The sequence below is a fragment of the Xenopus laevis genome, chromosome 2S (genome assembly GCF_017654675.1).
Source record: "Xenopus laevis strain J_2021 chromosome 2S, Xenopus_laevis_v10.1, whole genome shotgun sequence".
Lineage (NCBI taxonomy): Eukaryota > Metazoa > Chordata > Amphibia > Anura > Pipidae > Xenopus > Xenopus laevis.
This window is the reverse complement of record NC_054374.1, coordinates 78,885,032-78,907,786: the sequence shown is the minus strand read 5'-3', so window position 1 is coordinate 78,907,786 and position 22,755 is coordinate 78,885,032. Positions and strand designations below refer to the sequence as shown.

The following is a 22,755-nucleotide window of genomic DNA, read 5'->3' as shown; positions in this document are numbered from 1 at the left end:
GTGTGTTAATATTGGTAAAAAATCATAATAAATGTTAGCTTGGGCTGAGTACACCGTAAGTCGTATTTCCAGCTAATAATACCTGCATCTCTATGTTTCTGCCATTATGTGCTGTTGTGAGTTTTCTTATTTAGCATGGTCTGACTGGCAGTCTCCTGTTACATATTTTGCTGTAGGATACAGCATCTCTGGTGGAAGGTACTAGGTCAGTGCAAATCCCAATTTCGAACTGTATGGGGAATACAGGAGAGGGTGAGAAAAGAGAGTATACAGGAAGGGCACAAGTGTACTTCATTTTCATCACGGACAAACTCTACTGCTACAGTAGTTTGTGCAAATGGTCGAATAACCCTACACCATAAATCATCCGCTTGCTGCAACTGACATAATAACAAGAGACAAAGCAAGACACAAACAAAACATAAAAAACCATCACCATCTCTGGTGACAGACATACATCTCTTTCTGTTCCATAACCCTTCATTCTATGACATTGCTTTCATTGTTATTCATTGGTTCCACCCTCCCAGACTTCTAAGCAAACCATTATTGGATTTTGGAGTTACCATAAAATGATAGGAAGGAGAGGAGCTGAATGTTGGCCTTTCAGAGCTTTCTCAATCACATTATTCAGCAACTGTAACTTACCAAGCATAAGAAGGCAATGTCTCTATAATATACAAGGTGGTTAAGTTGTCAGTACACAGTGGATACAGCAAAGTGCATTTAGTGATATAACAGTGAATATACTATGGTAGTATTTATCAAAATGGGTATTATGCTCAGTAAGAATAAGCTTGAAGCACAGGTTTTTACGTCTCAGGTAGAACGTGCAATTCCTGTTTATATACTAGAGATGTGCTGTTGGCAATACTCTTGCAGATTACAAATCTAACTTATATTGCCACTGAATTGATGTGCCTGCCCCTAAACCATATAAACTGCTCTGAAGCCAAAGATTAGATTGCTGTGTTCCTTTGCTCTTAACTTTTGATAAAATCTACCATTGTATGCAGTCAATTTGACAAATAATGTCTTATACCCTGAAATGGGCATTTTCTCACATGTACTTATATGCAAAATTGTAGAGTGCTAGGCCAAAACAGCATCAATTTAGGCTAAACTATAGTGGATATAATGACACCTTCCCTAAAATAGAACTAAAACTAGAGTATTGCTTAATTGTACAGTTTAATTCATTTTGTATTTGCACAAATGCTATAAAGAAGAGACTTCTCTTAAAGGAAAACTATACCCCCCAAACAATGTAGGTCTCTATTAAAAGATACTGAGTAAAACAGCTCATGTGTAAAACCCTGCTTCATGTAAATGAGCCATTATCATAATAATATACTTTTTTAGTAGTATGTGCCATTGGGTAATCATAAATAGAAAATTGCCATTTTAAAAAATAAGGGCCGCCCCCTGAGATCGTAAGATTCACTGTGTACACATGCAAACCACATGTAAGGTCACATGAGCCAATTAACAGACAGAGTTCAGCCTTTTGCTTCCTCACTTCTTCCTGTTACAGTTAGTGTTGTAGTATTTCTGGTCAGGTGATCTCTGAGGCAGCACAGATAGAGTCACGAAATGGTGGTTCAAGGCAAGAGATGTAAAAGGGCAATATTTATGTAAATATATATTCCAGTTTGGTAAGATTCTTTAATATGTCATTCAATTTGATATAAACTATCTGTTGCTTAAGTATTCATTTTGGGGGTATAGTTTTCCTTTAAGTGTCTTGAGGGACACTGAGCACCTTAAAAACATAGGTCATACTCACATATTGTTTGTAGCTTAAAGGAATTGTATAGTATAAAAATAAAAACTGGATAAATACATAGGTTGTGCAAAAATGTTTCTAATATAGTTAGTTAGCCACAAATGTAATGTATAAAGGCTGAAGTGACTGGATATCTAACATAATAGCCAGAACACTACTTCCTGCTTTGCAGCTCTTTTGCTTTCCACTGATTGGTTCCCAAGCAATCGGTCAGTGACTTGAGGGGGGACCACATAGGTCATAACTGTTTGCTTTGAATCTGAGCCAAATGCTAAGGATCAATTGCAAACTCACTGAACAGTTATGTCCCATGTGGCCCCCTTTAAAGTCACTGACAAACTCAGAGTTAGAGAGCTGCAAAGCAGGAAGTTGGTTTCTGTTCTGTTTGTGGCTAACTAACTATATTAGACACATTTTTTATTTTGCTATTTTGAACAGCCTATCTATTTTATTTTTACGCTGAACTGTTGCTTTAATCTTCTGTATTACATTACTCTGGGCTATGTTTTTAGAATCCTTTAAGAGAGGTCTGAGTCAAAAGGTGCACTAAGCAGATTTGTGGGGTCCTTTTTCAATTTTCAGTACAGCATCTTTCTGAGACAAATGGGGCACTGGCGGAACTCCCGGGGGTGCACACCCTCTAGGGGCCTGCCAGTGGGTTGGCACGTTAGCGAATCCACATGAAAATTGCTTTTGGAGGGGGATGGGGGGGCTGACTGCACGGCCTGCACCCAGTGGGGGGTAGTTACATTACTGCAAAGGGGGAATTCACAAAAGGTGGTGGATGCATTTTTTTGGTGTAAAAGTGGTTTTAAAACTGGTGTAAATACAATCTCAATATTCACAAATTCACAGAACTAGAGATAGAGGTTTGTGAATTTGAAGGGAAATAGATAATTTTATATCCAATTTTATTTTGTCTCAATATCATACCAGTATAAGGGTTTTGCCTTGCTGCTGCATTGTCACAGCACAACACACAACAGAACATCAAACTGGTTCCATAATAATTTGCCTGCTGAAGCAACTTGATCTCTCACCACTGTTGAGTCCCAGAAGCACATGTCCTCTTCAACTCAGGGATGCTTAGATGTTTCTCAAAGTACTCTGAAATCTACCATCTCTAGAGCATACTGAACTAAAAACTAAGTTATGTTTCAATTAAAATTGTAATTTAATTGCATTCACTGTCTGTAAATTGTTGTATCTAAAAGTACATTTTTAAATATCTGAATGATGTACAGAAGGGTGGTCGAATGCATTTGTTTTTGGGCTGATGTCCTCATTTGGAAATCTACTGCTCACCAAATAAAGATCTATCTTTTGGATACCACTGCTATATTTGCATAACTAAATTGCAACAGTAACCTTTTTGAGACAGTTACTTAGGCAGATATGTTATGAATCATTAAAAGCAACCTCATCATTAAATCATTAAAATAACCTACAAAATCATTAAAAGAACCTACAGAGGGCAAAACTAGATGGGCACATGAAGTCTGTGATACTTGTGTCATACATTTGATCCCATTTACTTTAGGGTGCATTGTTTGTGAAATAAGCTAGGGTGTACAAAGGGGATAAGTGCAAAAAACAATCAGTTACATTCCTTAGAATTCTGTGTGTTTTCAAACATATATTATCTTACCATAAGGGATAGGGCGAGGATATTCCCCATTGCTGCTTCCTGGGAGCAGTTGGGTAACACAGCAATCACTATGTCCAGCTGGTACAACTGAGTTGGAAACACTGTCGTTGTGTCCTCGTGCTGCCGTTTCTGGACAGGTGCAACCGGTTTGTGTCACTGCACAGCGCACCCCCCAATCTCGAGCCCTTAGGCATTCCTCAAACCACCGACATAGAACGCCACAGGCAAACTGGCTGGAATTATCATGGTTGACCAACAAAACCTCTACAAAGCGAAAGTTCAGAACTGAATCAGGTAGAAGCTGGATTGAGAGAGGCTGCTCAGAAAGACACAGGCGTAAAAAATTTTTGTCAAAGTGCAAAAAAGTGAAAGGAGAACCAGGTGTACAAAGTTCCTGAGCCTCCTCTGCCCCTTCTTCAGGTCGGCTGCAGGTGTGGTTGGGCAGGTAGTGATCCAGAGGCTGCACCATGGGTGAGAGATGAGAGCAAACCTGCTCCTCGTGTGTGAACTTCAGGTATAAAGTATACTTGGTGGGGTCAGGGTTCTCCAAGGTCCAGGAGCATCCAGGTGAGAAAATTGGAAAAAGGTCTTTAAGAGAGAATACCCCGTAGAGAACTCCAGAAGCCAGACCTGAGCATGTGCTCGGTGAGGGGTGGGAACCCCAGGAGCACAAGACAAGAGACAATATCACAGATAGAAAGAGGGGACAGGCAGTGTTCATCCTATGACATGGGCCCTGTTGACAAAAAAACAGAAATAAATTAATTTCCATATTCAATATATGCAGCACAAATAAACAGCAAAATATAAATGGTATACTGCGAACTAGGGTTTATGGCACGGTGAAGAAGTAATACAAAACTAAAGTAAAGTAAGCTATGGTGATGACACCAGTTTCATCTCTAGCATGTCTAAAATGTCAGTATAATCTCTGTTTGAGATTGCTTGCCTTCTGTTATATGAGGTTTATCTTCTCAAAAATCTCCACATTTGTAAAACTAGCATTGCCTTTACCGCACTTTTTTTGGAATATGGAAAAGCTGTGTAACTTTTTTCATAGTTTGGTCCTCAGAAATGGCCGGGCATCACTATAGCCTCTGGTCTAACATAGCATAAGTGACTGCAGGTAAAATTATATTCTATATCTTACATTCCAACATGATATTGAATATTTTAAATGCACAACTGTCAGTTTTAAATGTCTTTAAAATGGAAATATAACTTATGTTATAAGACTTTATTAAAAAAGTCCGACCAAATCCAAATTGCTGATTGGACCCTATTTATCATAGCAAAAGCTTGCTAAAATCGGTTCAGGCAAAAAATCCGAAAAGTCTTATTTTCTGTCAAAAAGTCAAATTTTCCTGCTAAAATCTGACTTTTGGCAACACAATTCGGAAAAATCTGACTTTTAGCAGAAACTTAGCGTGGACCATGATATTGAAATGGGACCTTTGACTTCCATCGGACCCTGACAGCTTGTAAATGGCGGATTTTTGGATCTTTGGATTCTTTTAAAAGAGCAAACAGATTTTCTTATATTTAATTTTGCATGGGGCTAGACATACTGTCAGTTTCCCAGGTGTCCTCAGGTCATACGACTTGTGCTCTGATAAAAATCAGTCTCTCTTTACTGCTAAACTGCCAGTTGGAGTGATGTCACTCCCTTCCCAGCAGCCCATGAGCAGCCTATCAACAGAACAATGGGCAGCTAACCAGATAGCAGCTACTAGACACCTCTGTTGAAGGATTTGTTTGCATTGCTAAAGGTGCTTTTTTCCTGCTTGGGTGCTTTACTTATTCCCCACTAGGTGGTGAAGTTAGCTAGGGAGCATTATCTAAGTTGTGGTTAAATACAACGGAATGGGGAGAAACAGTAGCTGTCTCAAAGCAGTTCAGTTTTGAAGTGCTGGCTCCTTCTCAAAGAACAGAATCAGGCACAATACACTGATATTGCTGCCTTCACACCAATATTACAGCTAAAAAAAATACATTTGTTGTAAAAAGAATAACATTTTAAATGGCAGAGTTACATAGTTAAATCAGGTTGAAAAAAGAAAAAGTCCATCAAGTTCAACCCCTCCCAATGAAAACCCACCATCCATACACACACCCCTCCCTACTTTTACTTATAGATATATACCCATACCTATACTAACTATAGAGTTTAGTATTACAATAGCAACTTTGATATTATGTCTGTCCAAGAAATCATCCAAGCCACTCTTAAAAGCATTTACAACATCACCTGGCAGTGCATTCCACAACCTCACTGTCCTGACTGTGAAGAACCCCCTACGTTGCTTCAAAGCACCAGTTATCACAAGCACCAGTTATGGACACGCCATATAAAATGAGCCTAAAATAAAGTAATTATAATGTATTGTACTCAACACTACACATGGTTATCATCAGAAATACTTTTATTTTGATAAAACTGTGTCTTTTTATAGAAGCAGCTATTTCATTGTGAAGTCCACTCACACTTTGTCAAACAAATTATTTTGTAAAGTCCTTCACATCCCAGATGAGCCATTGCTTGCAGAAAGAACGCCATTAGTAACTGGTTCATAATCGTCTTACAAACAATAGCAATTTAGTAATGAACTCATTACACACAGAGGAAAAACAGCAAGACAAATGCATTCTGTGGCACCATGGAACAACAGAGAGCGGTGAAGTTTACATCCAGATATTGCAGCTTCGAGCAGGAAAAATGGGCTTTGGGATAAAGAGGGAGAAGAACAAATAGGTTCCGGTTTCATTACTGGAAAACTGCTTGTTCAGCATGAATGATTCATCTGAAGTTATTTAAATCTACCATACTTCTAAAGGCAAAATAGCTGATGTTGCCAGGCGTGAATGTGAATTCTGCTACAGCAGGTCTTTCAACTTACTGACTGGGATGTCCATATGTACTCTGGAGGCTAATCATTTTTAAATGCCTTCCAGCAAGTTTTTCTTTTTAAATAGCCTTGGGCACTCTTCTCAGCACTTGTATTAGTGCTTATGTAGTTTGAGGACAAAGCAATGCCACCACATTGCTGCACACCCTACTGCACCTATTAACACACTGTTTTGATACATACTTGTCTACCACAGGGAGCTTTGTGATGGCCCACAGCACTAGCATAGAATAACAACAACTGTATATTTGGTGTCCTCTGTCACTACACCTTAAATACTGTATGAAGTGGTGTTCAATTAAGTAGGCATGTTTCTCATGGAGTGACAATAAGGAAAATGCCTTGCTTCAGCAAAAATTAGTTCTTGTTTTAAGTTTCTTTTCATTTCTCCCTATTTTCAGTTTCAGCAAAACTCATCTTAATTATAGACACAGGGACATAGGTACGAGCTCCCTATCTTTAGTAAGGTCCACTTTAGGTGGAAATATCTCATTAATGGGGGAGGTCTGCTGCCCCCCAAATAAATATGTGGTAGTGCTACCATCATCCTAAAGCAATAAAACACCCACTCATTTGTGTGCCTTGTAACAAGTGCCTTCTTAGCTAAAAAAAAACAACCTATCCCTGCTGAAGGAAATATCTCATTAATGGGGGAGGTCTGCTGCCCCCCAAATAAACATGTGGTAGTGCTACCCTCATCCTAAAGTAATAAAACACCCAAACATTTGTGTGCCTTGTAACAAGCGCCTTCTTAGCTAAAAAAAAAACCTATCCCTGCTGAAGATTTCACCTTTTTTAATAACACTAATTGGATTTTTAGAAGTTAAAGAAGAAATTAATGAATATGGGATATATGAAATAGCTTTTTCAGATGCTTAAAAGTAGGATCTGCTTATTCTAGATGAGGCTTAAATCAAACGTTTTGTAAGTTATAATAATTGCTGAGGATCGGTACCCCCTGTCCTGGGCAAATGCCTGTTTTCCACTTACAATTATAACATCCTTGTCTTCAGCTGGAATGTCACAACCCATTTACAGGGCTGTATATTTCCTGCTGTTGGAGTACAGTAATGTGTTGACAAACTTGCAATGCATCTGCTCTACAACACAATCTGCATTCAGACTGGCTATAATATAAAGATACTTAGCTGACATTACACTGCTATCCTCTGTAATGCATTTTATCCAAAGTGCTAAGAGAATAGTCCATAAAAAATGTGCTTGGTGCAGTGGCCCATTCTTATCAATGCACCTGTAATGATTCTTAAGTTATTAAGTTCCTATGTTGACACTACTTGGAAATAAGAGGGGTTTAAGTGTCACTTTCCTTAGATTTTCTGAGACAGTATCCTCTGACTAGCACCACACAAGGAACTCTTATTCAGGCATTCGAATGGAAAGATTGAGTATGCGGATAGTTATATACATTAGAAGTGAGTATCATGGTATAGTTTTACAAATACAAAAATACAATAAAAATTCCTGCTCTCGTCATCTGCAAAACGTACCTGTTTCTAATACTGAATCATTATATATTGCAGTTACTAAAACATTTTAGCCCATTAACAACATCTGTCCATAGTGTAAATATGCCATAAGTGCAAAATATTATCAATTGGCCAATGGCATCCTTACTTACCATCATCACTATATATATAGGTCCTTCTTAAGGTAATTTCTAATACACTGTCCTGAGATTTCATGGCATTGATGCTGGTCTGTTTAGACAGAACCTCTGGGTGGTTAAAATTACTGGACCAGGTAGGTACAGGGATTAGTCTTCACTTCCATTTCTGTTCAAATCTATCAAGCTATAGTTCCAAAGACAGATCAGTACAATGTATGTATATGTCCAGAGCAGGTATTGTCCAACTGTGGGCAGATCGGTTGGATAACCCAAACATCAGTAAGTCTTTATAGACTACTCAGAAACTTGAACCACCTTATTCACCAATAGGGCAATACTCAAAGATGTTAAGCCAGTAATAAAGAATTCCCTTAAGGATTCTCAAGCATAAATATTAGTATGCACACAATGAGTAGGTAAGTATGTTACTCATATACAAGCTGTATCTGCCCCTGCGCTCACTGCTGGTTTGCCAGTTCTTTGTCTAACTATTCTGTTTAATGCTAAAGTGAAACATGTCATTCATCCTTCCATATATGTACACCTGAGTTTACCTGTGCTTCGTGCATGGCAGATCCAGCTGTGACCACTAGCTATCTAGAAAATAGTTTTTGTATTTGTGCCTTTCTCTTTCTTTCCATGCAAAGCCATTGTAAGACAACTGCTTCCTTCTAAGCACGAGTTAAACTGATGCTGGTTGAATTGTTTTATTAAGTAATTTCAATGTCAAAATTGTTCTCACTGGCAAGTATGGCAAAGAGTCACTGTTATAAAGAGCCATGTACTTTAATTGCACTAAGGCTATGCAAGAATACGTATATAGCAGTTAGATAATGTCACAAAAGATCAGCGCTTCTCAGCTGATAATGTCAAAAAAACGATAACCAAGTTGCTAATGATATTATCAATGAGTGGATGGTGTTGTTAAATGTTACCAAGAAAGACCCTAGCTGCTGTTATAAGATGCCTGTTCCGAAAGCAGGAAAATGTACTTGCTCAATGCTTATGCTGCCATGGGAGTGTTTTTTTTTTTTGCAGTTCTTTAGACTGTGGCTGTGGAGGCGTTATCTCATGGTGAGTAAAATCAAGATCAAATGTAGTAGCTGTCAGATATCAGCATTCCACAGGACAAATAGGACTGTTGTCTGTATTCAGCCATAGCCTAACCTAAAGCAGAAATGTTAGCACTGTGAAGCCTTACAGCTGCAACTCCCAGCACTCCCTGTAACCAAGCAATAGTCTGGTTTGACATTTCTTATCTAAGCGCTTCTGCTTTAGTTGAATGAATTACTTCCAGTCATTAGAAAACAAGTGGATGGTTAATGCTACAATCTACAGAACATTACAGATAAACATTAAAGCTGCCCTTGTTATTATAATGGCCCAAGCCTTCAAGTAAACACAGAAATAGTCCCAACATGCTAATTGTTTTTTTTTCCTCGTTATTAGCTTGCTGACAAATGAAACGGCCCTTTGTTACCTCTAAATATGTAATGCTGCTGGAAGTTGGTCCAGCGGAATTTGATGCTGTCTGCAAATCAAAACGCCAGGAAGTTAACAAGTGCAGGCTCCGAGCCCAAACTCTGTTGGCACTTACTTATGCTAACGTTCCGTCTCTGTATCCCCTGAGAACCAGGGTGTGAATCAGGAACAGACATTAAGTTATTTGTGTTCTGAAGCAGGGAAAATCAATTCCATGCACGCTGCTGTCACAAACTCAGGTGAGAAAATGAATACTCCAATCCCTCTCCAGATAATTTATCACCTGGGCGAATCTTTCATTACAAATGCCCTTTTCATGCTTCTCCTCCTCCTGCTTAATTCTCTTCTTCTCCCCTCTCCTCCTCTGTCAGCCTAGAGTAACAGCTGTCAGAGCTGGCGTGGTTCTGGCTTTTTCTTTCATGGCTTTCTACTTGTGCATCATCTCTTGCCATCTTGGGGACTTCTAGGAATAATACATGCAGTATTATAAATAAAACAGTAAACTAAAACAAGCAGCCATGATCCCTGCCGAAATACAGGCTGTTTTATAACCTAGGAGAGTGAGTTAAACAAAAAAAAGAGGATTATCTGAGGGGAATGGTAAGGAGCCGTTTTATTCATGCATTGAGGACAATAACCATTCTATTTTTTAATGCAGTCTGCAGTCATTAGGCTGCTCGGTGCTGGAGGGAAATTAGCAGTTTGTAGCCAATCACAAAGTTTTGTCAAGTTAAGTGTTTGGAAAATCATGAAGGCAACAAACATCTTCTAATTGTAAAAGGGACATCTGCCATTGACGTTTACATTTCTTCATCAGGTTTTCGCTGGAGTATTTTGAGATTCTTAGCAGCTTTGGAGCATTATAGGTTTCAAAAAATTTGTTTTTTCCCTCTAAAAATTTAAATGTTTCCCTTAACCAGAAAAATGCGAGGCTTAATAAATAGGCGTGTGGCCAATGTTGACTTTAACATGATGCTGAATTAAAGGTACAGCAGCAAAACTACTTATTTATTCTGGATCTGGAGATCAGGTATAATTACATTTCGTTTTATCAGACAACTTTCCACGGTCAATAAAGTTGCCAACCTCCACATCTCAGTCTGACATTAGATAGACAGATTGGCTGCGCGGTTTTCTTCACTGATATCGATGGAACAAAAACTGTGCGTTCTGTTGTGTCAACACAAACACAACTACAGTCTCTACTGATTGATTTTAGCCTTAATAACTTAATGTCAAAAATGAACAAGGGTCATTTATAAAGCCAACACAAAGGTCATCCCAGGCTTAACAAAATAGAGTGGCTTGCTGACAAACTTATTATTCGTGTCCTTTTTCATATTATTCTCTATTTTTATACCAGTCTGATGACTATAATGGGCTTTTTATTGAATGGTTTTTATTCATACCATAGTAAGTAGGAAGCTAAACCACAAATCCACCACACTTTCTGCTATATTAAATAAGATTTCCAATGAGATTTTTGAATTTGAAAAGTTTCAGCTTTACATTTTTTTAATCATTATTTATTTTTATAGTTAATAATGTACTTTCTATTGTAAAATACAGGAAGTCCTTGTGTTACATACACCAGTCTTACATACAACTCACACTTACAAATGGGGGCTATTACAGTAACATACTATGGTTTGCTTGACTTTTATTAACATTTAGCTTTAATAAACCTGCCCTAATCCCCTCTGGTGTGTGTTGTCTACTGCAGAGCACAGAAAGGAAAAAAATAAATACTATATTAAGTCAAACTTCTGTCTAATTTGCATTTAATAAGTAAATCTATTTGTTCAAACTTACATACAAATTCAATTTAAAAACAAACCTACAGACCTAACTTATAGGTAACCATGGGACTGCTTGTATAAGGATACAACATTCTGGTCATGGAACTCGAATTTACTCATATTTGACAATAAGGGACAATGTTTTCTTTTTACAATACAGTTTCAGTGATATATTTGACCTGAGATCACTAAGCACTCATTATAACAGTACACCAGCACATAGCTTGTGAAAAGCTACTTTAATGGAACAATGGAACTATGGACTGTCCATACGTGGCAAATCCGTCCATTACAGGCTTTGAGTTAGAGATCATATATAAAACATTAAGCATTGCTGTGAAAAAGGATTCTGACTAGGAAAGTGCCACTTAACACTCCTTAAAAAAAATTTTTTTTGTTTTTTAAAAAAGGTTATGTTTGAATTAGTTTGAATTCATATTTAAGCTTTACTTGTTCTTTTTTATTTCAGTTCTATCACTTTTCTTCTCCCCTTTTTTTCTTCTAGCTATCTTCTCCTTTTGCCTGTATATTTGTTTTTCTCCTTCTATGTTTCTTGTGCCCTCTATTTGTACTGATACCCCTACCTCACTTGTGCTTCATCCTTCTCCTCTTCTACTTATGCACTTTTTTTGGCAATTTCTCATCTTGGCAAATTACCCATATTCCAATATTCTTAGCATTCTCTTCTGCGCTCCACTTGACCTTTCTCCTTACCCAACTTCTTATCTACCATACCCACATTTCATATTCCACCTCTTTCACATTCTCTTCTGCCCCTTGCCACTGCTTACCCTCATCTTTTAAGATTTCTCTCCAGCTGTAATTCTCTTTTATATACTTTCTTTGTATTCTTTCCTCAAACCCAGTTCTGTGTGTTCTCTTTCCTTTATCAACCTCTTTGAGGCCCCTTTTCCTACCTCACCTTCCTCTTCCCCCACCCCCATGCACTAACAATTCATTTATATGCGTTCATTGCTGCAGTCATGTCATCCTCACTGCTGTAGGTCAATGGGCTGGATTGCTGTGGTAAATTAAATTCTAGCCATTTAACCTTCTATTTTAGGTTTGCTATGTACTGTATTAGTGCAGATGGAAAGGATTGACTCCTACATTTTGAAATTATAAAAGTGCAAGGTGGACATGAAAGAGAATAGTAAATCACTGGAACCCAATCCATGACTGACACCAAGCATGTTAAATAAAAACAGTTACATGACATCCCGTTGAACCATCCCTGAATCTTACAGGGAGAATAGGCAGAAGAAAACAAGAGGAGATAAGTAATGTGGAGAGTGTGGGAAAGCAGAATAGACCAGTGGACATATTAGGGGCTAAGGTTATATATACATGGTGCTATTGCAGGCAGGTATATGTTATTAAGTTGAAAGTCTGGATAGTGTCATTTCCGCCATTCCTTGTGACAGTTACAGGTGCACCTGAATCTTTTGCCTCAGGGCACTTTGGGAACCTTAACGCCTGGTTAAAGGTGGCAGTAGCTCCAAGGTTCAATAGGTGCAATGGTGCACAATAGAGTCCTGCGCTGAATCAATTTTTGAAACCTGGACCCAACCGAACCCGCAACCTGCAGCCCACGACCCGAACCACATATTTACCCACTTTGATTGGCTACCCGACCTGGTCCACGACTGCCTTATCCGCAACCTGATCTGCAATCCGCTGACCACCATTAAACAAAAGTGGATGGAGACATAAAAAAGTTTAAAAGGAGTAAACGATAGACAATATAACACAAGATAAGAAATATAGATGAGACCCACAACCAGACCTGCAGACCCACGACCCACAGACCCACAGACCCACGACCCACAGACCCTCATATATACCCACATCTGAAAATCCTGCCCTCATTCGCTCTTACCCTACCCGGACCACTGCAGGACTCTAATGCCAATTCGAAACAGGCAAGAGGAAGGTTGCATTGTAACTATCACTATAATCGTTACCACTATAATGGAAGTATGCATGTTGACACGTACTTTTAAAAAAAAATTGCAGGCCTGCATCTACACTTGTGCTTCTAAATTACCCCTATTACATCATCAAACATAAAGTATCAAAAGGTGCAACACTAGGATAGAGACGATTACAATATACACACTTGTGATAAATGAATGTATAGTAAGATAAAGAAACCCAAAGCAATATTAGAGGACTATATAGATTTTTCTTAAACAGAATATGTCTTAACACCCTTGGGCTTATTTACTATGGGAACTGGTATATCACAGATCACTTCTAACTGTAATGACAGGTGCAAGCTTCACTCTAGATTAAAAAGCACAACACAGAATGTAACACAAACAGCTGCAAATGAGTACTGTACATAATGCCTGCTATGCAAGGGAGCACTGTACTTAATGCCTGCTATTTAAGAGAGCACTGTACTTAATGCCTGCTATTCAAGGGAGCACTGTATTTAATTCCTGCTATGCAAGGGATCATTGTACTTAATACCTGCTATGCAAGGCAGCACTGTATTTAATTCCTGCTATGCAAGGGATCAATGTACTTAATGCCTGCTATGCAAGGGAGCACTGTATTTAATTCCTGCTATGCAAGGGCTCATTTTACTTAATGCCTGCTATGCAAGGGAGCACTGTATTTAATTCCTGCTATGCAAGGGATCATTGTACTTAATGCCTGCTATGCAAGGGATCGATATACTTAATGCCTCCTATACAAGGGGGCTACAGTATTAAATTTCTGATATGCAAGGAATCAATGTACTTAATGCCTGCTATGCAAGGGAGCACTGTATTTAATTCCTGCTATGCAAGGGATCGATATACTTAATGCCTGCTATACAAGGGGGCTACAGTATTTAATTCCTGATATGCAAGGGACCAATGTACTTATCGCCTGCTATGCAAGGGAGCCATGTAATGAACACCTTGCCTTTTAGGGACAATTTCAGTGGTTCCTTATACCTGCATCCCCTGTGGATCCTATCTTGATTGTCCTAAATTCCACTCTTGTAGCATGCAGTGCTGGCATAGCTGCCTACGTAAACCAATACAACTGATTGCATTTATTAGCTGTCCAATGCCATCTTGTAGCCTGACCCCCTTAACTTGCGTGTTAATACAGTGTCCTGCTAAAACTTAAGAAAAAAAATACAAGAAGCATAATTTTAAATGAGACACAGCAATTTATAATACTTAGTGGGTAATTTACCAAAAGGCATGCCTGATTGTGGCACAGCTTGAAAATTTACCCACACATCAAATTGAGAGTTGCAGTAAGAGCACTTATTATTGGCTGCATGAACCATCTGGTAGCTACTTCCTGTGAGGAATCTGAGTTTTAAGTAAAACAGGTTGTGCTAATGATTTTGCACCATTCAGTAAAGGTACTTAAATCCCAACATACACCTTGCATTCCCATTTAGTTGTGCCAAGTGCCATTGACTGAATACTCCCTGATGAACGGAGAGAAAGTGTGCCTATTGACATTGGGAAACCCTGGTGCTACCACCACTTTAAATGCGAAGTTAATTGCAGGGTTCCCATGGCGGGTTACAACAGTAGGAGCAGCAGGCTTGAGACAAAACAATCACTTGCAAATGTTAGCTTAACTTCATGCAACAGGAATGTTACAATCCCGATTCTGAAAGTATTAACTGCAACTTGTATATGATTTACTAGCAAAGGCAAACTCACTCAAATTGTGCTCGAGTCGTTTGGATGTAGTGTGGCTCCCTATGTGGCTGCAATTATGCCAAAATATAGGGAAAACTAGCACTCTTGTGTTTTTTGTATTTTATTTTAGTGTCATTAATCACTTTATCACTGATATGCTTTGAATCTGAGTGGTAACAGCAGAGTCGGTGCAATGAGTATGTTTATTATGTGTATGCCCAGATTGTGTTATATATATTGTAATTTTTGGTGGAGTGCTATCTATTTGGTACTGTTATTATGGATACCATACTTTTCAAAAATTGCACTCCTTTCTGCACAGGGAGAAATAGAGAGAAAAAATGCTATGACAGGCAGCAATTGACAAGCCCCATTAAAATATCAACTGCTCTAGTCCACTTGGTAACTGAACAAACCTTCGGCATTTAGCTTTCAGTTGCAAACAGGGTTGCCACTTAATTCAGTGATGTTAAGGGACACGTATACCAAATGACATTTTTAGCTAAAATGCCTTGTCTAGGAGCTTGATGCATGGCTTCATAAATGGCAACAGAATCCTACTTTGTAAAAATGAGGAAAATTCTCTGCTACAGAAATTAGAACTGTATCATAATGTAATACGCCAAGTGAATTAAATGCATAGTTACCAATATCCTTATAGGTTTCACTCTATGAAGTTACAGATTACAGAAGTTACAATTAAAAATATTATTACAAATATTACATCTCCATGAACTGAAGTTTCACAACTATATAAATGGGAGCTGGCATTGTATTTAAAAGCAAGGAGTGCTTATTTATAACAATTATTATAAGCTGTATAAACAATGTTTATAAATTTATAATTTGGTCTGGGTAAAGGGCAGCAAACATTTTAGGGGCAGTTTGCCGCACAGCCGGATTCTAATTTTATCATAGAACCTAGTGCTCCATCAGGAACCAGTGTACTCATGAGGGGGGTGTTGCGAGGAACTCTGGACTAGGGGCGGCCACATTACAAATCCAGGGCTGTTAGCAATGACATCACTATGCACCATTTACAAGAATATATTTGAAGAGGTTGTTCACCTTTAAATTATTATCATGAAGACATATTTGGAATTGCTCTTCATTTTTATTTTTTTTTGTGTTTTTTTACGTTATTTAGCTTTTTGTTCAACAGCCCTCAAATTTGGTATTTCAGCAGCAATCTGGTTGCTAGGGTCTTAGTCACCTTAGCAACTAGCCAGTGGTTTGAGCAAGAGATTTGAATATGATTAGGAAAGGGCCTGCCTAGAAAGATAGGTAAAAATAAAGTAACAATAACAATAAATTGTAGCCTCACAGAGCAATTTTGGCTGCCAGGGTTAGTTGAAAGCTGGAAAGAGTCAGAAGAGGAAGACAAATAATTAAAAAACTAGATGTATTTATGAAATCATGAAAACCTAATTTAAAGTTGCTAGTAATAGGTCATTCTATAACATACTGAAAGTTCCCTTATAGTGACATAAAATTATATTATAAGGCTACATATGACATGATACAACCTAACTCCAAAAAGACTGAGCTATCATGAGATGTCATATGAACTAACATTCATAGCCAACATGAGCATGCTTCTCTAAAGAGCATCGATAAATCAATGTCTATTGGACAATATAAGGGGCACCTTATTTATAAGTATTTAAATTTCAGTTACCCCCTAACTCATTTTAGGAACCTTGTTGGATTTGTATTGCCAATAATGTTGCAATATCATGTCTAGTTAACTACCGCAATGGATGTTATGTTATACAACAGTTAGGGGCACATTTACTCGAGTGAAGGATTAGAATAAAAAATACTTTGAATTTCGAAGTGTTTTTTTGGCTACTTCGACCATCGAATTGGCTACATCGACCTTCGACTTCGAATCAAATGATTCGAACTAAAAATCGTTTGACTATTCGACCACTCAATAGTCGAAGTACTGTCTCTTTAAAAAAAACTTCGAGCACCTACTTCGCCACCTAAAACCTACCGAGCACCAATGTTAGCCCATGGGGAAGGTCCCCATAGGCTTTCCAAGCTTTTTTTGATCTAAGAACTAAGGAAATGCGGTAAATCCTTTGACTTCGATATTCGAAGTCGAAGGATTTTACTTCGACTGTCAAATATCGAGGGTTAATTAACCTTCGATATTCGACCAATAGTAAATGTGCCCCTTAGTAGTGATAAATGGTATTTTGGTTCAAGAAAGGTATTTTGAGGTACCGCACCATGCACAGATGTTTTGGTTCTCAGTTCCTATATTACTGCTTGACTTTGCTGCTGCCCTTGCTATAGTATGATATATTTCACAGCACAGGACAAATCATTTCTGCTAAACAGAACATTTATGAGCAGGCTAAAGGCACCTCTTCTGTTCAAAAGTTACCTGTGGACTACGGCATTAAGTGTTAGTGAAATAATTCAGAACGTTGTTAACATCACAAGGGATTCTTTCACAAGAAATGGTTTCATTAATTGGTAGAAAGCACAGCTTCTTCACAGATGTTGTTTGCTGATAATCTTTCAAGAGTGCATATCCAGGCTCCCTGGTGGGCACACAAATTAAAGGTAACAACATCACAAGTATCCTACGCAGGCATGGCGAGACTGTTTGGATAACCTGATGTGTTCCTGCAGGTTTGGTTTGGATGTTGGGCAGCTGAGAATGAGTTTTTGGTGGATTTGTGTCTAGCTGCAAACAGCAGAATGTGTCACCTCCACTGGTCTGTATGTTTCTATACAGGCAAGAAGAAATTTGCCAAACACAGAAGGCTAGTGTAGCGGGGAAATCCCCTGCACGTTTATTTTGTCATATGATGTAACGTTTCGATGTCTGAAGAAAGGGCACGCCCCCGAAACGTTACATCATATGACAAAATAAACGTGCAGGGGATTTCCCCTCTACACTAGAATTCTGTGTTTGGCAAATTTCTTCTTTGATACAGTTGGGAGAGGTGCCGACACCTCCAGCCAACACGAGACAATTACAAACAGGAGAGAATCAAGGAGAAATAGGACGTTTTTGCAGCCTGTTTCTATACAGGCAACATATGCACTGAAGCAGAACAGATGGCGACTGCATTTTTAATGGTGAAAGCAACAACAAGCCACATTAAGCATGCTTTGTTTTCGCAATCCTTTCCCACCAGGGAGAAACAATAAAGGCGGCCACACAAACTATAAGATCCACTTGTTTGGCAATGTCGCCAAACGGGTGATCTTTCCCACAATATGCCCACCAAAGGCAGGCAATATCAGGCTAATCCAATCCTTTTGCCCTAGGACCAAACAATTGGTTACAATGAAGGAATAGTCACAGACAGAATAAGGACCGCATTAACTAACCGAATGTGTCCCACGATTGGCTGGGGCAATCAAACCTGCCCAATCGACATCTGGATTATTTTCAGCAAAATAGCGCACGAAGATCTGCCAATCGGAGGACCCTATACATGGTCAGATATGCCAACATATTTGTATAAATGACCTGCATCAGAAGCTTAAATCTGCCCGTGTATGGTCACTTTAAGCTATGGGAGGGATTAAGAGAAAGGTGATGTATAAAAGAGAATATAGCTCAATTATCATTTAAAAAAGCAGATCTTAATGGGAAATATATCCTAGGTAGTATCATTTGCTTGCACATGAACATCTGTTTTCCTGAGTGACTAAATATCCAAAAGTTCTTTTCAGGACTTTATGTTTCCAGCATAACATTAGGTAACTGTAACTTGTGTTTCTAACCATCCAACCTGGTCTTTGTTGTTTTTTTCCTAACAATTTTCATTTCTAAGGATGCTGACTTCCTGTCTTTCAAAATAAAAGAAACCCTGTCTGAATCCCTTGAGGTCTAAGAAGAAAAAAAAAAATGTAAGTGATCTAATTTATTTGTTTGTCAGATCGACCTACTTTTGATTAAACCTTTTGTGTGTGTGTTTCGCAAACTCTGGCAGAGCTGATGGAGTGAAGCAGAGAGGTGATGCAAAAAGAAAACAGGAAGACATGAGGGAGAATAGCAGATGCAGGAGGGAAGAGGGGAAAAATTCCAAGTTTAATAGATGCAAAGTGTTGTCTGCTTGCATCTCAGTGCCTCGTTTGCTAAAGGTATTTTGATTTCTAGGTAGCGACTGAAGTGTTTTTAGAGGGCTGACACTCATGGGTGTTAGAGTGTTGCTTTCCACAAGCTTAGGTCTGAATATGTATCAGCTTCAGAGCTCTCTGCAACGGCTGCTCCCTGCCTGGTTAAATAGTCCTCATTCTCAGTCTTTCAGTCACAGCTGAGTAGATTGTGAATTGATCTGTTGCGGCTCAAATCTTGTGCTCACAACGTCATTCCACTTCACGCTGGCTGCAGCAAAAAACAAAAGTAACAAAATACTATACATGGATTGCCAGCTCTTATGGTGGGGAAGCAAAGTATGGAAATACAGAGAAATGCAGCTAAGTTTGCCTGAGTCCTGAAAAACATATCAAGCAGTCATCTGTTTGCTTTAACTGGTCTAGTGGAGAAAGAAAATGTAAATAAAGCACTATTTGCTTTATATGAACAGGGCAAACTATGTAGGGGTCTCGTCAAACTGCAAGTGCAGGTCGTAGCATGAAAAATATACCATTCAATGAAGATAATTTTGTCAAATGCTCTCTCTGCACTTTTGCACCACCTGTTTCCAGGGTCAGACTGGGGGTTCAGGGCCCACTGGGGCTACAACCTCAGGGATACCCACACCCCTTCAGCAGCCCCCCTGGAAGTACCCAATTCTGAAACCCTCTCTTTCCTCTTCTCTCACATGTACTTTTAATTTCTGTCCTTAATGGAATGATTGGTGGGAGGTCAAGGGGAACATGCAAGTGCACACAGTTTTTGGCAGGGTGCGAGTCTGAGATGGCAGGGTCCCACCAAGTTTGTTCTCAGTGTCCTTCCGGACAGTCAGACCCTACCTGTTTCCTGAATTGAGTGCAGTGTGCATACTGACACAGGGGAACCTTGCAGCTACCTTTACCTCCAAATGGTGGTACCTCCAGGATTTTATCAAAAGTCTTAGTCAACAGATGCAGCACTTTTGTGCCTAAAGAATTAGATGCACGTGTAATTTTGATAGTAAACACCAGAAGTGATCTGGATTTAGAAAATTATCAGTGTACCTACATTTTTATGAATCAGTTGCAATTGCATTAGGTGCAACTTTCCATGGTGACCACAATTACACTGGAATTACAGGCAAATGCTACCAAAAATAAATGCACCACTCATTGAGGCAGTATAAGGTCTCTCTTGACTGAAGATCAGAGTCATTTAAACTTACCACCATTACTCTGCATGTATGAAAAGCCTTTTTGAAGCACACATGAATGGAAGATACCCAATATAATTATGTTTACTATCTATGGTTTGCTTCTGTATAAAGCCTAAAAACTTTAGACTAAAGAAATTTGTGTCATGGCCACAAGCAGACATTTTTAGTCCATAGGACAAGACATGACCCGTCATGGACAGTTTGTCGCCACACCTAGGATGACATATCACTCTTCAGCATTGAACCGTGCTGCATCTCACTTTGAATGAATGTGTGAGTAAGAGCTGTTCTGAACAATTACTAGCAGATTTATGGCACAGCTTCATCGTATTGGCACAAAAGGCTAATATAATAAAAAAGGTAAATTGCAGAAAAACGTCACACTTTTTATTGAGAACAGAAAAGGGAGGCAGGTATTGCCCATACGAAGACACTTAGCATCTCCTAGGAAAAGTATATATTATAGAAATAGAATTTTTTCCACATTTAAAGGGACATTCCTCAAACTTAATAATGACCAGGGAATATGTCACAAACAGCAGCCATTTGGTCATGTAGTCTAGATGGCCTATCTCTATGTCTATGCCACATAGCATGGTAGATTTATATTCAGAGCTGCTATATTAAGGGATGAGACAATTGTTTTAAAGTTCTCACGATTTGTGCCATGGCAAGAATTTATTGGGAATTGCAGCTATAAGCTTATCACAGTGTTAAACACCTTGCCCCAGACTCCATACATGCAGGGGCAGCAAATAACCACCCACAGAGAATGTGGTTGAATAAATGACTGCCCACACCTAGAACTGGACCGACCACACATGTAGGAAGCATAATGGCCTGGACATGTGGTTCTAAGAAGCAGGCCTAGCAGCCCACAGATTCAAGGCAAAGAGGATAAGGTTAGAAGGTGAGCCTATAAAGTGCCATGTCCATTTTAGTTCCATTCTACAGAACTAATTCAATGAGAGAGAAGTTTGTGTGTCAAATAAATGCCAGAGGCACATTTTATAGTGCCACCAAAGTGCTAACTAAAAAAACTTTGCAATTGCATGCTGATGTATTTGTAGATTGGCCAATGACACTTTTATTACTTGGCATTAAAGACTATTTATTCTTTTTATGTTTTGCACACAGTGACACTATAAACATCCTTTAAAGTGCTTGAACTACCAAGATTAAGCCTCTTAATATTCTGAAAGCATCCTTTCGGAATGCTAAACTGCACATTCTCTTTAATCCCCCTTTTCTGGCTTAGACATAAAAAGGCAATAGTAAAAGAGACAAGGTGCCCCAGAATAAAATTTAGATGGCTCACCAAGTAGTAGGTGCACCAGCCCCAGACCCCCAGCTTCAGGGAGCAGCACACCAGAAAAGGAAGCAGGACTGTCCGGCACTCAAATAGATCCACAGGACCAAAATATTTTAGTTAAAAAATATATATCTTTATTAGTATACAGTAGTATAAAAAAGTATACTTGCATCTCCATCCGCTCTATGGGGCAAATTCACTAAGGCGCGAAGCGCCGAACGCTAGCGTTAATTCGCTAGCGTTTGCCATTTTCGCTACTGCGCAAATTCACTAACGAACGCTGGCGTAGTTTCGCTAGTGTTACTTCGCAACCTTACGCCAGGCGAATCTTCGCTAGCGACGAAACTACGCAAATTCACTAACTTGCGCAGTGTACTGAACGCTACCTTTTACGATAAAAAACGCTGGCGTGTTTTCTACATGATGGCTAATAGGCTGAAAAAGATCGAAAAATTTTTGGGGCTCCCCTTCCTCCCCCCTACTTTTCCTGACTCATGGCAACTTACCTAGACAGTGGGCACATGTGTAGGGCAAAATAAAATTTTTATTTGCTGATTTGAAGGTTTTGTAGGCATTTGTAGTGCAGATACGTGTTCCTCCATTGAAATTTGAATTTCGCGCCGTATGCAAATTAGCCTTCGCTAGCGTAACTTTGCTTTATATAGCGAATCAACGCTAGCGCAACTTCGCAACCTTACGCTACCCCTGTGCGCAACTTCGGATTTTAGTGAATTTGCGGAGCCCTGGCGAAACTACGCCTGGCGAAGTGTGGCGAAGTGCGGCGAAGTTGCGCCTGGCGCAACTTCGCATCTTAGTGAATTTGCCCCTATGTGTTTCGTACCCACAAGGGCACTTAATCATGGGCTTATAGATATAGACCCTCGAATTTGCTGGATTTAGCGCAAATGCTGCGATTGAACGATTGAATAAAAATTGTTCGATCAAACGATAAAATCCTTCGAATCAAACGATTTTAAGCGATCGATCGAAGGATTTTTATTCGATCAAAAAAACTTTAGAAAAGTGCTGGGGAAGGTCTCTATAGGCTAACATTGAACCTCGGTAGGTTTAATCTGGCGAAGTATGAAGTCGAAATTTTTTTTCTTTGCATCGTTCGAATCATTCTATTCGATCGAATTCGAATTGAATTTGACGAAGTGGTCAAAGTACCCAAAAAAATACTTCGAAATTCAAATTTTTTACCATTCTAATTCTTCACTCAAGCTTAGTAAA

General features: G+C 39.0%; 1 protein-coding gene across 4 annotated transcripts in view; it reads right to left on the bottom strand.

Moving 5' to 3' along the window:
- The window catches only part of adgrb2.S (adhesion G protein-coupled receptor B2 S homeolog), a 267,855-nt gene that overhangs the window by 134,033 nt on the left and 111,067 nt on the right, over positions 1–22,755 (bottom strand). For all 4 annotated transcript variants that reach the window (XM_041584020.1, XM_018249567.2, XM_041584022.1 and 1 more), the window contains exon 2: positions 3,435–4,170. In XM_041584020.1, the coding sequence (XP_041439954.1) occupies positions 3,435–4,155 (721 nt within the window). In that variant the 5' untranslated portion in view covers positions 4,156–4,170. The remainder of the gene's footprint in view (positions 1–3,434; positions 4,171–22,755) is intronic.